Below are 14652 nucleotides of genomic sequence, written 5' to 3' on the forward strand. Positions count from 1 at the left end.
CGCTCTGCACGGTTCGAATTGAGCTCGGTGTAAGGTGAATTAAGATGGCTGTCAGGTTGCCTCAGCATCCAGTTAGTCTTTTCAGAATACAATGATACCAATAAAGACGGGGACAGTGCATCAGTGTCGGGGTTAAAGTGAGATCCAGGAACAGGGCGAAATAAAAAAATCTCACTCTGTGCACCATTCAACTATCCAACTCTGGGATGTGAAGCCCATCTGGATCTTGTATATTTCATTGATGTGACCTCTGAGATTCTCTGCAGCATTAACCCGTTATGCGACAGGCTCTTTCCTGGTAATTTTGTACAAATTGATTTCTTGTTCTGGGACACTGTGAACAATTGTGGAATCAAAATGAGTTGGAAGAACCTTCTCGTAGAAATCGATGACTCCCATGTGTTTGCGCATCTTCGAGCAGAAGTAAATGGTGGTACTTTGTTTGCTCAGGTAGAGCAGGGTCGTTATCAGCGAGTGGAATTCTGATGGCCTGTAGATGATATCTGAACCAAAGATGAAGTCATAGTCTGTGGGGAACTGTTTGTGGTCTTTGCCCCACAGTAAAGCAGACACTTTTGCACGCTTGATGCCGACCTCGGGGATGTTTTTGCTGACGTTGTACTGTAATTGAATCACAACATTGGGTTGGTCAGTCAAAGTTACATCACCACCTGCCGGAGGAATGTTAGAGAGGAACAACTTATTTCCATTTATTGCTTTTCTGTGACAGTCCTGTAAATGGTAAATGTGGACAGAGAAATCCTGGACAAGGCAGATGAACACGGCGAATGACGCACTTTTGCAGTGATTTGGCACTGAGTACTGGGCAGAGCAATCGATCGCCTTATTCATTGGGCGACATTTATTGACCTGTTTTCAATAACTCTTGATGGAATTTTTTGGAAGAAAGAAAAGGTGATCACATCGTAAGAAGCCTCACACGCCAGGTTAAAGTCCAACTGGTTTATTTGGAATCACGAGTTTTCAGAGCGCTGCTCCTTCCTCAGGTGAGTCACGAGTGTATTCACCCGAGCTAGTCCCACTGACACCAAGGGGCAATTTAGCACGGCCAATCCACCTAACCCGCACAGCTTTCAGACTGTGGGAGGAAACCGGAGCACCCGGAGGAAACCCACGCAGACACGGGGAGAATGTGCAGATTCCACACAGACAGTGACCCGAGCCGGGAATTGAACCCGGGTCCCTGGCGCTGTGAGGCAGCAGTGCTAACCACTGTGTCACCGTGCCAGCATGCCGTGAGTTGGACTGGCTTCTTTAAAAAGCCTGTCACCTGATTGGCAATCTTTATTTTATCACTAAACTGAAATCTTTCTCTTTCCATTCCAACCTGACTTGATTTCATTGGACTGATACGATGCCACTCGATGCTTCGATCCATGGTTGGATCTTGCTGAATTCAACGTCCTGCGTGATTTCGTTTCAAAACATATACTCCTATATAAGCCCCTCCTTCCTACATTCCCATTCTCCTTACATCACTTGCTACTTCCATGTCCTCCTTCCTGCTATAAGGAAATATAAGATTAGGAAGGTACTCAGTGCACCCGCACTTGGATTAATTAAACAACTACAATTTCAGCTATAACTGCCATTGGCTCGTGACAGATTGGTGCTGGTACAGAATAGTTAATGACTAGAACTAATGTCAAAGTTGATTGGCAGGGATGGCTACAAGGTTCTGTGGCTGGATTTTCTGGTACATACTGGGTGTCCTTGATAGGTATGTCCCTGTCAGGCAGGGAGGAAATGGCCGAGTGAGGGAACCATGGTTCACAAAAGAGGTGGAATGTCTTGTGAAAAGGAAGAGGGAAGCTTATGTAGGGATGAGGAAACAAGGTTCAGATGGCTCGATTGAGCGTTACAAGTAAGCAAGGAATGAGCTGAAAAAGGGGCTTAGGAGAGCGAGGAGGGGACATGAGAAGTCCTTGGCGGATCGGATCAAGGAAAACCCCAAGGCTTTTTACTCTTATGTGAGGAATAAAAGAATGACCAGGGTGAGGTTAGGGCCGGTCAAGGACAGTAGTGGGAACTTGTGTATGGAGTCAGTAGAGATAGGCGACTTGATGAATGAATACTTTTCTTCAGTGTTCACCAAGGAGAGGGGCCATGTTTTTGAGGAAGAGAAGGTGTTACAGGCTAATAGGCTGGAGGAAATAGATGTTCGGAGGGAGGCAGTTTTGAAAAAACTGAAGGTCGATAAGTCCCCTGGGCCTGATGAAATATATCCTAGGATTCTTTGGGAGTCAAGGGATGAGATTGCAGAGCCTTTGGCTTTGATCTTTGGGTCCTCACTGTCCACGGGGATGGTGCCAGAGGACTGGAGAGTGGCGAATGTTGTTCCTCTGTTTAAGAAAGGGAATAGAAATGACCCTGGTAATTATAGACCGGTTAGTCTTACTTCGGTGGTTGGTAAGTTGATGGAAAAGGTCCTTAGGGATGGGATTTACGACCATTTAGAAAGATGCGGATTAATCCGGGATAGTCAGCACGGATTCGTGAAGGGCAAGTCGTGCCTCACAAATTTGATAGAATTTTTTGAGGAGGTAACTAAGTGTGTTGATGAAGGTGGGGCAGTTGATGTCACATACATGGATTTTAGTAAGGCGTTTGATAAGGTCCCCCATGGTTGGCTTATGATGAAAGTAAGGAGGTGTGGGATAGAGGGAAAGTTGGCCGATTGGATAGGTAACTGGCTATCTGATCGAAGTAAGAAGTCTCACAACACCAGGTTAAAGTCCAATAGGTTTATTTGGTAAAAAATACCATAAGCTTTCGGAGCACTGCTCCTTCGTTAGATGGAGTGGATATCTGCTCTCAAACAGTGCACAGACACAGAAATCAAGTTACAGAATACTAATTAGAATGCGAATCTCTAAAGCCAGCCAGGTCTTAAAGGTACAGACAATGTGGGTGGAGGGAGCATTCAACACAGGTTAAAGAGATGTGTATTGTCTCCAGACAGAACAGCTAGTGAGATTCTACAAGCCCAGGAGGCAAGCTATGGGGGTTACTGATAATGTGACATAAATCCAATATCCCGGTTGAGGCCGTCCTCATGTGTGCGGAACTTGGCTATCAGTTTCTGCTCAGCGACTCTGCGCTGTCGTGTGTCGTGAAGGCCGCCTTGGAGAACGCTTACCTGAAGATCCAAGGCTGAATGCCTGTGACCGCTGAAGTGCTCCCCCACAGGAAGAGAACAGTCTTGCCTGGTGATTGTCGGGCGGTGTTCATTCATCCGTTGTCGTAGCGTCTGCATGGTCTCCCCAATGTACCATGCCTCGGGACATCCTTCCCTGCAGCGTATCAGGTAGACAACGTTGTCCGAGTTGCAAGAGTATGTACCGTGTACCTGGTGGATGGTGTTCTCACGTGAGATGATGGTATCCGTGTCGATGATCCGGCACGTCTTGCAGAGGTTGCTGTGGCAGGGTTGTGTGGTGTCATGGTCACTGTTCTCCTGAAGGCTGGGTAGTTTGCTGCGGACAATGGTCTGTTTGAGTTTGTGCAGTTGTTTGAAGGCAAGAAGTGGGGGTGTGGGGATGGCCTTGGCGAGATGTTAGTCTTCATCAATGACATGTTGAAGGCTCGACACCACTCGACAATCACCAGGCAAGACTGTTCTCTTCCTGTGGGGGAGCACTTCAGCAGTCATGGGCATTCAGCCTTGGATCTTCAGGTAAGCGTTCTCCAAGGCGGCCTTCACAACACACGACAGCGCAGAGTCACTGAGCAGAAACTGATAGCCAAGTTCCGCACACATGAGGACGGCCTAAACCGGGATGTTGGATTTATGTCACATTATCAGTAACCCCCACAGCTTGCCTCCTGGACCTGTAGAATCTCACTGGCTGTTCGGTCTGGAGACAATACACATCTTCACAGCTTCACAGGGTCCCGGGTTCGATTCCCGGCTTGGGTCACTGTCTGTGTGGAGTTTGCACATTCTCCTCGTGTCTGCGTGGGTTTCCTCCGGGTGCTCCGGTTTCCTCCCACAGTCCAAAGATGTGCGGGTTAGGTTGATTGGCCAGTTTAAAAATTGCCCCTTAGAATCCTGAGATGCGTAGGTTAGAGGGATTAGCGGGTAAATATGTGGGGGTAGGGCCTGGGTGGGATTGTGGTCAGTGCAGACTCGATGGGCCGAATGGCCTCCTTCTGCACTGTAGGGTTCCTATGATCTTTCTATGATCTCTTTAACCTGGGTTGAATGCTCCCTCCACCCACATTGTCTGTACCTTTAAGACCTGGCTGGCTTTAGAGATTCGCATTCTAATTAGTATTCTGTAACTTGATTTCTGTGTCTGTTTGCACTGTTTGAGAGCAGATATCCACTCCATCTGACGAAGGAGCAGTGCTCCGAAAGCTTATGGTATTTTGCTAAAGCATCTGCTTTAAGTTGGCTGTGTCGATCTAAAACCTTTTCTCACCGAAAACACCGATTATTCATGCCCTGGGTTTTTCTGGTGTTCACTTTTCTGCGACCCCTCTCCATATCCCTCCTCCTCATCGTCTGCCATATTCCTGTAGCTGGCTTGTGCCTGTACGATCTCTCCATCCTGTGGACAGTGTCTGTGCTATCGTCTGTTTTATCATGGATTGACCTATTCGTGACATAAAAGCTGTGGGTATAGAATGTTTCCCCAAGAATTTTTTAAGGCCTCTAACATTTGATCATATAAAGGTATCTTTGTCTGCAAATTTAACTCCTGTTAAAACCAGGAGCCTATCCAGATTGGTCACTTTAGCACAGTCCAGTAACTTAAATGCCAACAGGGACTGTGGAATTTCCAGCCAGTGTTTTTGTAGCCTTATATATAGTCTGTTAGATTCCATCACATATTCTTCAATAGAAATATCCTCCGATTTCCGAAAAGTATCAAAATCTGACCAGGCTTCACACGCAGTTAATCAGTCATCCTGAGAAATCTTATCCATAAAGGTTAATAAATTATCCAGAGCTTCCCCCGAGTCCAAATGTTCCGACTCCAATTCAGAAAATACTTTGACTAACTTTACTTCTTTGTGGTAAAGAAAGAGCCAAGGCCATTCCTTGCTTTCTTTTACTCAAAGCGGTGACCGCCGTCCACATGAAGACTTTGCTTCTCCATTGGTCATAAGGTTCAGTTTCTGAAAATAATGGTGGATAGTCATATCCTGGCACTTTCACTCTAGGTTCAGCCATTTTGTTGTCATCTACTCACTCCGCAGTGGATTAGAATTCTTCTCCCTTTTTTTTCTTTGAAAGAGTCGTAACTTGCAGCCCTTGGAACCAACAACCATCCTCTGCTACCACTGTTTGAGCCTCTAAGGTTGCAGTTCAGTAAAGGAGACGCAAGTTCTGCTTCTTCATAAACTACCTTTATTTCTTTGATCCAACTCCACATCCAATTCTTCATCGACCCCAAGTGCCGCCTGAAGCCCCTTTATATATCACTGGATAATTGACATCAAATTAGGACTTAACAGGAAAGTCTGTTAACCCATTCCTAACATATAATGTGGGAAAATTTGAGGTTGTCCTCTTTGGTGGGAAGAATGCAAGTGAAGAATGTTATTTAAATGGAGAGAGGCTGCAGAATTCTGTAGTACAGAAGGATCTGGGTGTCCTTGCACATGAATCACAAGAAAGTTAGCATGCAGGTACAGCAAGTTATTAGGAAGGCAAATGGAATGTCCATTGCAAGGGAAAAGAGCATAACAGAATGGGTGTGTTGCTCTAAATGTACAAGACATTGGTGGGACCATCCCTAGAGTTCTGTGTACAATGCTGGTCTCCTCACAGAGGGATATATTTACAGCAAAGATTCACTAGGCTTTTTTCTGGGATGAAGGGGTTGTCCTTTGAGGAAAGGTTGAGCAGGTTGGGTCTGCACCCATTGGAATTTTGAAGAAAGAGGAATGAACTTATTAAAACATATGATTCCAAGTGAGCTTGTCTGAGGATGTTTCCCCTCTTGGGTGAATTTAAAACCTCCCATTTAAGACAGATGTAAGGTCTAATCTCTTTCTCTTACAGGGTTATCGATCTTAGGAATTTTCTCGCCCAGAGAGCAGTGGGGCTGGATCATTGAATATATTCAAGGCTGAGTCAGACAGATTTTTGTTCGACAGAGGAGGGTTTAAGAGAACATGGGAGAAAGACAAGAAAGTGGCCTCACTTGGTCAGACATGATCTTGGTAAATGGCTGAGCAGAGTCAAGAAGCTGAATCACTCTATTTCTTATGATCTTATACATTCCCTGGATATTTATATTTTTCCCACTTCTCTTGATGTTTATTGCAAGGTGACTGGAATTTAAGAGTGTGGGTATTTTGCTAAAAATGCATGATTGAGGGGCCAAATGGCCAACTCCTGTTTTTAATCCATTTGCTTGTGTTATTGATTAGATTCAAAAGATTCAAGCTCTTTTTAAAATATTACACTGAATGTGCCAGAATTAATTCTTGGCTCAATAGGCAAAGATGTTTTTCTTTAATGTATTGATGTTCAGATTTACAAGAATACCAATTGGAAAGGGAACAACAATTTATACTTCATGAGGGGAGTGTCCCAACCAATCAGCTCTCTCTTCACATGCAGTATTAATTGTTGTCCTCCTACTCTTGCACTTTTGCCGTGATGAGTGCAAGATGAAAAGCTTCGACAACTTGTCTCTTTTTAATTTCAGAAATACTCAGCCCAAGGTCTTGTCATTGTGCATAGTGACCGTACCACATTTTACTCTCCTCACACCTACAGAGTGTTGTCTCTTGACGTTTTCTTCACTTACCCAGCAGGATGGCAAGAATCCCCACCAGCCCAGTTCCTGCCCCCAATTCAATCACCTTCTTCCCAGTAAAATCCATCTGTTCCTGTTCAAAGTAGCGGCAGAGAACTTTGGCCTGAAAGAAAAAGTTGAATTAACATTGGAATTAATTAGTTCACCTGAAACATTTAATGACATTTCTGAAAGTCAGGACCCACTGCAAGAGAGGGTGCTCATCCAGTGTGTAAGATGTTGAGAGGTATTGATAGAGTGGATTCTCAGAGGCTTTTACCCAGGGCTGAAATGGTTGTCACGAGAGGCCACAGGTTTAGCGTGCTGGGGAGTAGGTACAGAGGAGATGTTAGGGGTAAGTTTTTCACTCAGAGGGTGGTGGGTGCGTGGAATCGGCTGCCGGTAGTGGTGGTGGAAGCGGATTCGATTGAGTCTTTTAAGAGACTTTTGGATAGGTTCATGGAGGTTAGTAAGATAGAGGGTTATAGATGAGCCTAGAAGGTAAGGAAATTGTTCGGCGCAATTTGTGGGCCGAAGGGCCTGTTTGTGCTGCAGCTTTTCTATGTTCTATGTTCTAAATAGTTTCACAGGGAACAGAAACACAACATCTTAAACACCATACAGCCATCGAAGCATTGTAGATGGAAGGGTATTGTGATGCCTTTAATCAGGCAATTGAGGTTGGCCTGCTTGCGTATGAAGTCCCTGATTGAAACCAAGGACAATGCCCTGGAAAACTAGAACCAACAATGAACCATTCCTAAATAGAAGGTAGTAATTGTAGGTTATTGATAAATGGATGGTGTTAGCCATTGGTGATGCATCTTTCATATTTATTCTTTGAATATTTGTAATTGTTTTGTAATAACGTATTTGTAATAAACAAAAGGAATCCCTGACTGAAACAGAGTCCTGGCCGGTGAACTGGCAGGAGTTGGAGACCAAAGTCTCCGCTCGCCTGAGTCACTGGACAGGACTGCTCCGAGTGCTGTCCTACAGGGCGCGAGTTCGCATCATAAACCAGCTGCTCACCTCCATGTTGTGGTACCGGCTGGTCCCTTTGACCCCTCCCCCTGGCTTTGTTACAAACATCCAGAGAACCCTCCTGCGGTTCTTCTGGGACAACCGACTGCACTGGGTCCCTGCCGAGGTTCTGCATCTCCCGCTTGCGGAGGGCGGTCAGGGTCTCGTGTGCCTTCGCACACAGGTAGCGACCTTCCGCCTCCAGACGCTGCAGAGATACCTTTACGTCGAGCCTCCTCCACGATGGTGTGCCCTGGCGACGGATTTCTCCCGCCTGTTGCACGGCCTGAATTATGACGTGCAGCTGCTGCATATAAATCTGGGGCACCTTCCGACCTCGCGGGAGTTGCCCGTCTTTTACCAGGACCTCCTCACGGTCTGGAACACGGTCGCCTCGCGACGCAGCGTCAGGAGCAGCGGCTCTCGTGCGAGAGCCACTGCTCAGGAATCCGCACCTCCAGCCGTATAACTTCAGGTGGCTGGCGGAGAGGAGGCTGTGGACGCCGGGGTGACCAGAATCGGGGACGTGCTGGATGGCGGAGGAGCGGGCTGGATGAGTCCCCGCGTGCTGGCTGAGCGCGCGGAGGTGGCTGTCCGGCACGCGTCCAAAGCCATCCAAGACCTCAGGATGATTGTGTTCAGACCTGAGGGCACACGCAGTCTCGAGGCGGCACAGGCGTGCGGTGGGATCCCGCCCGAGCGTTCCCCTGCTCGGATGGAATTTTACATTGACCCCAAACCTTGACCCCCCCCCCTCCCGGGTCAGGTACCCCCACATCATGAGCCACCTCATGGAAATGCCCCCAGTCCCCTTTTCTACCGCACGGAGGCGTTTCCTGTACGGGCTGCTGCCGCGTCCTCGCCTGTCGCCCGGATACACCATGGCGGCCTTGTTGCCACCGGGTGGCAGAGGTCCCCAGTGGAAGTCTCTCTACGGAGAGATCTCCCCCCCACTATCTCGGGGACCTGGGGTGGAGGGTGCTGCACGCAGCAGTGCCGTACAACCGTAGGTTGTACCGGTTCACGGGGTCCCAAGTGTGCCCCTTTTTGCAACCTTGTGGAGTCCGTGGACCATGTCTACGTTATGTGTTGTCGGCTGTACAACCTTTTCAGTTTTCTAAAACACCTTCTTTTGATGTTTTGTTTGCACTTCAGCCCCACGCTCCTGATCTACGGGCACCCGGTGCGGAGAGGGGCGGGGAAGGAAGAGGAGCTCCTCGTGGACCTGTTTCTGGGCCTGGCGAGGCATTCCATCTCCCGGTCCAGGCAGCGGGCGATCCAGGGGGTCATCCAACCCGACTGTCTGCCGCTCTACCGCGGCTATATGTTCATGTCTGGGTGTCCCTGGAGAGGGAGCATATGGTGTTCCACTGCCTTCCGTGCCCGCTGGGCACCGCAGGGACTGGGGTGTATTATTGACCCCCTTAATCACATCTTCATTTGATGTTTTAAGTTTCCTTTCTGCTTTGCCTTTTGTTTCCGGCGGTTCCCCTCCTTTTAGGGAGCTGCACTTTTTCAGTTGTCCCTGAGTTAATTCGGTTTTGTTTATTTGGTTGGACAACAAAAGATGTCCCTGATTGAAAGCTCATTGATGGCCCAGTCGGAGAGCCCCGTGTCCTGTATTTAAACAGGAGCGTCAGTCTCTCTGCACTCCTGATGTAGGCAGCACACACTGAGCACTCAGTGGAGTATGGTAGGATCTTGTAAATAATGGAATTGGGCGGTGTTTTTGGATTTCCAAAAGGCGTTTGATAAGGTGCCCCATAAAAGGCTGCTGAAGAAGATTAGGGCACATGGAGTTGGGGGTAGTGTGTTAAAGTGGATTGGGGACTGGCTATCCGACAGGAAGCAAAGAGTCGGAATAAATGGGTGTTTTTCCGGTTGGAGGAAGGTAACTAGTGGCGTGCCGCAGGGATCGGTACTCGGGCCGCAACTGTTTACCATTTATATAGATGATCTGGAGGAGGGGACGGAGTGTAGGGTAACGAAGTTTGCAGACGACACAAAGATAAGTGGAAAAGTGAATCATGTGGAGGACGGAGAAGATCTGCAGAGAGATTTGGACAGGCTGAGTGAGTGGGCGAGGATATGGCAAATGGAGTATAACGTTGATAAATGCGAGGTTATACACTTTGGAGGAAATAATAACAAATGGGATTACTATCTCAATGGAAACAAATTAAAACATGCTACCGTGCAAAGGGACCTGGGGGTCCTTGTGCATGAGACGCAAAAGCCCAGTCTGCAGGTACAACAGGTGATCAAGAAGGCAAATGGGATGTTGGCCTATATTGCGAGGGGGATAGAATATAAAAGCAGGGATGTCTTGATGCACCTGTACAGGGCATTGGTGAGGCCGCAGCTGGAATACTGTGTGCAGTATTGGTCCCCTTATATGAGGAAGGATATATTGGCATTGGAGGGAGTGCAGAGAAGGTTCACCAGGTTGATACCGGAGATGAGGGGTTTGGATTATGAGGAGAGGCTGAGGAGATTGGGTTTGTACTCGTTGGAGTTTAGAAGGATGAGGGGGGATCTTATGGAGACTTATAAGATAATGCGGGGGCTGGATAGGGTGGAGGCGGAGAGATTCTTTCCACTTAGTAAGGAAGTTAAAACTAGAGGACACAGCCTCAAAATAAAGGGGGGTCGGTTTAAGACAGAGTTGAGGAGGAACTTCTTCTCCCAGAGGGTGGTGAATCTCTGGAATTCTCTGCCCACTGAGGTGGTGGAGGCTACCTCGCTGAATATGTTTAAAGCGCGGATGGATGGATTCCTGAGCGGTAAGGGAATTAAGGGTTATGGGGATCAGGCGGGTAAGTGGTACTGATCCACGTCAGATCAGCCATGATCTTATTGAATGGCGGGGCAGGCTCGAGGGGCTAGATGGCCTACTCCTGCTCCTATTTCTTCTGTTCTTATGTTCTTATGAATTCTGATGATGGGACTTTCACCTCCGAGGACCTATTGCAGGTATAATCCCAGTATAAGTGGCAAAGTTGTTGTGTTCAACAAACAAAGAACAAAGAACAAAGAACAGTACAGCACAGGAAACAGGCCCTTCGGCCCTCCAAGCCTGTGCCGCTCCTTGGTCCAACGAGACCAATCGTTTGTATCCCTCCATTCCCAGGCTGCTCATGTGACTATCCAGGTAAGTCTTAAACGATGTCAGCGTGCCTGCCTCCACCACCCTACTTGGCAGCGCATTCCAGACCCCACCACCCTCTGTGTAAAAAACGTCCCTCTGATGTCTGAGTTATACTTCGCCCCTCTCACCTTGAGCCCGTGACCCCTCGTGATCGTCACCTCCGACCTGGGAAAAAGCTTCCCACTGTTCACCCTATCTATACCCTTCATAATCTTGTACACCTCTATTAGATCTCCCCTCATTCTCCGTCTTTCCAAGGAGAACAACCCCAGTTTACCCAATCTCTCCTCATAGCTAAGACCCTCCATACCAGGCAACATCCTGGTAAACCTTCTCTGCACTCTCTCCAATGCCTCCACGTCCTTCTGGTAGTGCGGCGACCAGAACTGGACGCAGTACTCCAAATGTGGCCTAACCAGCGTTCTATACAGCTGCATCATCAGACTCCAGCTTTTATACTCTATACCCCGTCCTATAAAGGCAAGCATACCATATGCCTTCTTTACCACCTTCTCCACCTGTGTTGCCACCTTCAAGGATTTGTGGACTTGCACACCTAGGTTCCTCTGTGTTTCTATACTCCTGATGACTCTGCCATTTATTGTATAACTCCTCCCTACATTATTTCTTCCAAAATGCATCACTTCGCATTTATCCGGTGTTACATGGTGTTATAGAATGTTCAAACCAAGTATTTGGTGCAAGAAAACTTTGTCAATCCAAATCGCGTTGGGACCCATTAAACCATTCCAAAGAATGTGTCTCATGGTGCTCAGATTACATTAAATTGATTACATGATTCCTTGGATGATACTAAAACAGTGTGGGGTATCACGAGTGGAATACACTGGAACTAAATTGGTGAGGGTACTGGAAGAATAAAGCAAGAGTCTTTATTCTTTCATAGAATGCTGGTAATGCCAACATTTGGTGCCCATCCCTAACTGCCCTTGATCCGAGTGTCTCATTCGGCCATTTCAGAGGGCAGTTAAGAGTCACCCACATTGCTGTCGTTATGGATTCACATGCAGGCCAGACTGGATAAGGATGACAGATTACCTTCCCCAAAGGACATTAGTGAACCAGATGGGTTTTTCCCACACTCGACAATGGTTTAGTGGTCACCATCACTGAGGCTAGTTTTCAATTCCAGATTTATTAATTGGATTTAAATTCCACCAGCTGCGGTGGTGGAATGTGGACCCATTTCCCGCAGACCATTAGCCCCGGTCACAGGATCACAAGCTGATCATGGGGAAAGAAATAACAACCAAAAGAAGCATGGTCTGAAAGAATAAAGATCTGGAATTTTAAAAAATTAACAGAAATGTTCATAATAAATGTCTGGATCACAGGGATCGTGGGGCTGCATCCTTAGCCCCTTACAATACTCCTTATACACCTATATCTGTGTGGCTAAATTCCCCTCCAACTTCATTTTCAAGTTTGTCGTAACACCACTGTAGTGCGTCAGATCTCAAACAATGACAAGACAGATTACAGGAATGAGATAGAGAATCTGGTGAACTGGTGCAGCAACAATAATCTCTCCCTCAATGTCAACAAAATGAAGGATATAGTCATCAACGTTAGGAAGTGTAGTGGAGAACACGCCCCTGTCTACATCAATGGGGACGAAGTAGAAATTGTCAAAAGCTTCAAGTTTTTATGTGTCCAGATCACCAACAACCTGTCCTTGTCCCTCCATGCCAACACTGTAGTTAAGAAAGCCCACCAATGGCTCTACTTTCTCAGGAGGCTAAGGAAATTTGGCACGCCTGCACTGGCCGGGAGGCCAAGTGGCAAATGCAGATGCCTTAAGGAGGCAACCTTTTGCAGACACCCCACCAATGGTACCCCAAGTGGAAGAGATGGTAATGACCATGAATTTTCTGGATACCTTCACAGTGGCCGCATATAATATCGGTCTTTTGACGCAAAAAGACTCTGTCCTCACAAAAGTTAAACACTTAGTACTGACAGGGGAAATGGAAAGGCCAGTACAGCTCCAGTTCCACCCTTATTGGAGAAGAGAGCAGCTCAGGTTAGAAGAGGGAATACTGCTATGGGGGAGCGTGAGTGATTGTTCTGAGTCCGGGTCACCGTGCCATACTGGCTGAACTAAATCACTACCCAGGAGTGTCCACAATGAAGATACTGGCCAGAAGCTATGTTTGGTAGCCCAGAATGAAAACGGACATAGCAGTGCTCAAGGGTGCTGCCTGGAACGCCAAGATGGACATATGTTGTCACCAGCAGCTCTCCTACACCTTGGGAATGGGCAGGTAGACCATGGACTCGGCTGCATGTGGATTATGCAGGCCCATTCATGGGCTTGATTTTCTTGGTCATAGTGGGTGCCCAATTGGATGGAAAGCCATAGGATGCATTCAACGACCACAACAATAACGCTAAAGAAACTTTGCACCTTCTTTTCAACATGTGGGATCCCGGAGCTGCTGGTCGCTGACAATGGACCAGCTTTCGCCAGCCAAGAGTTCACCCGGTTTATGAAGTTGAATGGGATTTGACATATCAGGACGGCACCGTACCAACCATCGCCAAACAGTCCAGACTTTAAAAGCTGCTTTAAGGAACAACTGGCAGTATTAATAGACACAAAGCTTCCCATTAGTTATTAGATTATAGAACAAGCCCCCCGCCATGTCACTCCAGGAATAGCACCTGCAGGATTGCTCAATGGGCAGACAACTCTACACCAGATTAAGTTTGTTATTCCCAAACCTGGGGGGGAGGTGTGGGAAGGGGGGGGGCGGGGAGGGGGGGGGGGGAGTGGGGGGGGGGAGAAAAGCAACAAGAAGTCCAATGCAGAGGCCATGACAATAGCAGCCGGGAGAGGCAATTGGAGGCTGGAGAAAAAGGTTGGGTAAAGAATTACGTAAACGGTCCCATATGTTACCTGGAATGGTTGAGTGTCGGATGGGGCCTGTATCCTACTGAATATGCATGGGTGAGGCCATCCTGAAAAAAACATCTGGATCAGGTGCCGGCCACAAAATCACAGTTTGTCCTGGAACCAACTATGCCCAGCAGGCTGAGGACCGAGGAGAGTTCTCCCAGACTGGCCAGCCCCACCTCTCTGTCGCTCATAGTTAGACCCTCGGAGTCCAAAATAGACACTGCGGGCGAAGCCACGGCTACTCCTCTGCCACGCAAGGAAGGGGGTGAACTAGAACTGCGGCGCACGCGTCGTAAGAGACGGGCACCTGTTGGACACACTCCTCCCATGTCAGATGCCGAGTTGGAGGATCCAGACTCAATACTCAAGAGATCCATGAGCTGTGCGAACTGCCAAGGTTCCTCACACCTGGGGGGTGGGAGGGACTTCAATGAGGCCAATGAGAGTTGGCCTCTTGGAGTATGAGCTCCATGACTGAGATCATAATGGCCTGGCTAGTCAGGGAGCCTCACCTGTATATAAATATGGGAGTGTCAGGTTCACCGGCATGCTCGATTCTGACTTTGTATCTGAAGCACTCTAGATGTGGAATAGTTTGTAAATAAAGGGAATCTGGTGAAGGAACACCCGGCCTCTGAAGAGTAATTTCACAGAGTGTGAGTAATTTCAGATGTGGGATGATATAAGGGGAGCAGGCTTAAGGGCAACATTAGGGCTTAAGTTTCCAAATGCTTTCCAAATTGCCAAACTGGCTTTTTTATCACCTTATGTCCAGTTCTCTTGTC

At 47.6% G+C, this 14652-nt stretch overlaps 1 protein-coding gene across 1 annotated transcript; it reads right to left on the minus strand.

Moving 5' to 3' along the window:
• Positions 1–276: 276 nt before the first annotated feature.
• On the minus strand, positions 277–14244 carry LOC144487392 (EEF1A lysine methyltransferase 3-like). Its single transcript, XM_078205480.1, has 3 exons — positions 13990–14244; positions 6789–6900; positions 277–671 (listed from the first exon to the last, which is right to left on the minus strand). The coding sequence occupies exons 1-3, from the start codon at positions 14242–14244 to the stop codon at positions 277–279; spliced, it is 762 nt and encodes a 253-aa protein (XP_078061606.1).
• Positions 14245–14652: the final 408 nt, after the last annotated feature.

Source organism: Mustelus asterias, unplaced genomic scaffold (genome assembly GCF_964213995.1).
Source record: "Mustelus asterias unplaced genomic scaffold, sMusAst1.hap1.1 HAP1_SCAFFOLD_771, whole genome shotgun sequence".
NCBI classification, from domain to species: Eukaryota; Metazoa; Chordata; class Chondrichthyes; order Carcharhiniformes; family Triakidae; genus Mustelus; species Mustelus asterias.

What these genes read in the sequence shown, in the direction of transcription:
- LOC144487392 (XM_078205480.1), bottom strand. Translation starts at nt 14,244, where the DNA reads ATGGATCTCTTGAGTATTGAGTCTGGATCCTCCAACTCGGCATCTGAC. An exon ending in TCCTCAGCCTGCTGGGCATA is followed by an intron (nt 6,901 to 13,989) that starts GTTGGTTCCAGG and finishes TTTTTCTTTCAG; the next exon opens with GCCAAAGTTCTCTGCCGCTA. An exon ending in GATTCTTGCCATCCTGCTGG is followed by an intron (nt 672 to 6,788) that starts GTAAGTGAAGAA and finishes TTCCTCCGGCAG; the next exon opens with GTGGTGATGTAACTTTGACT.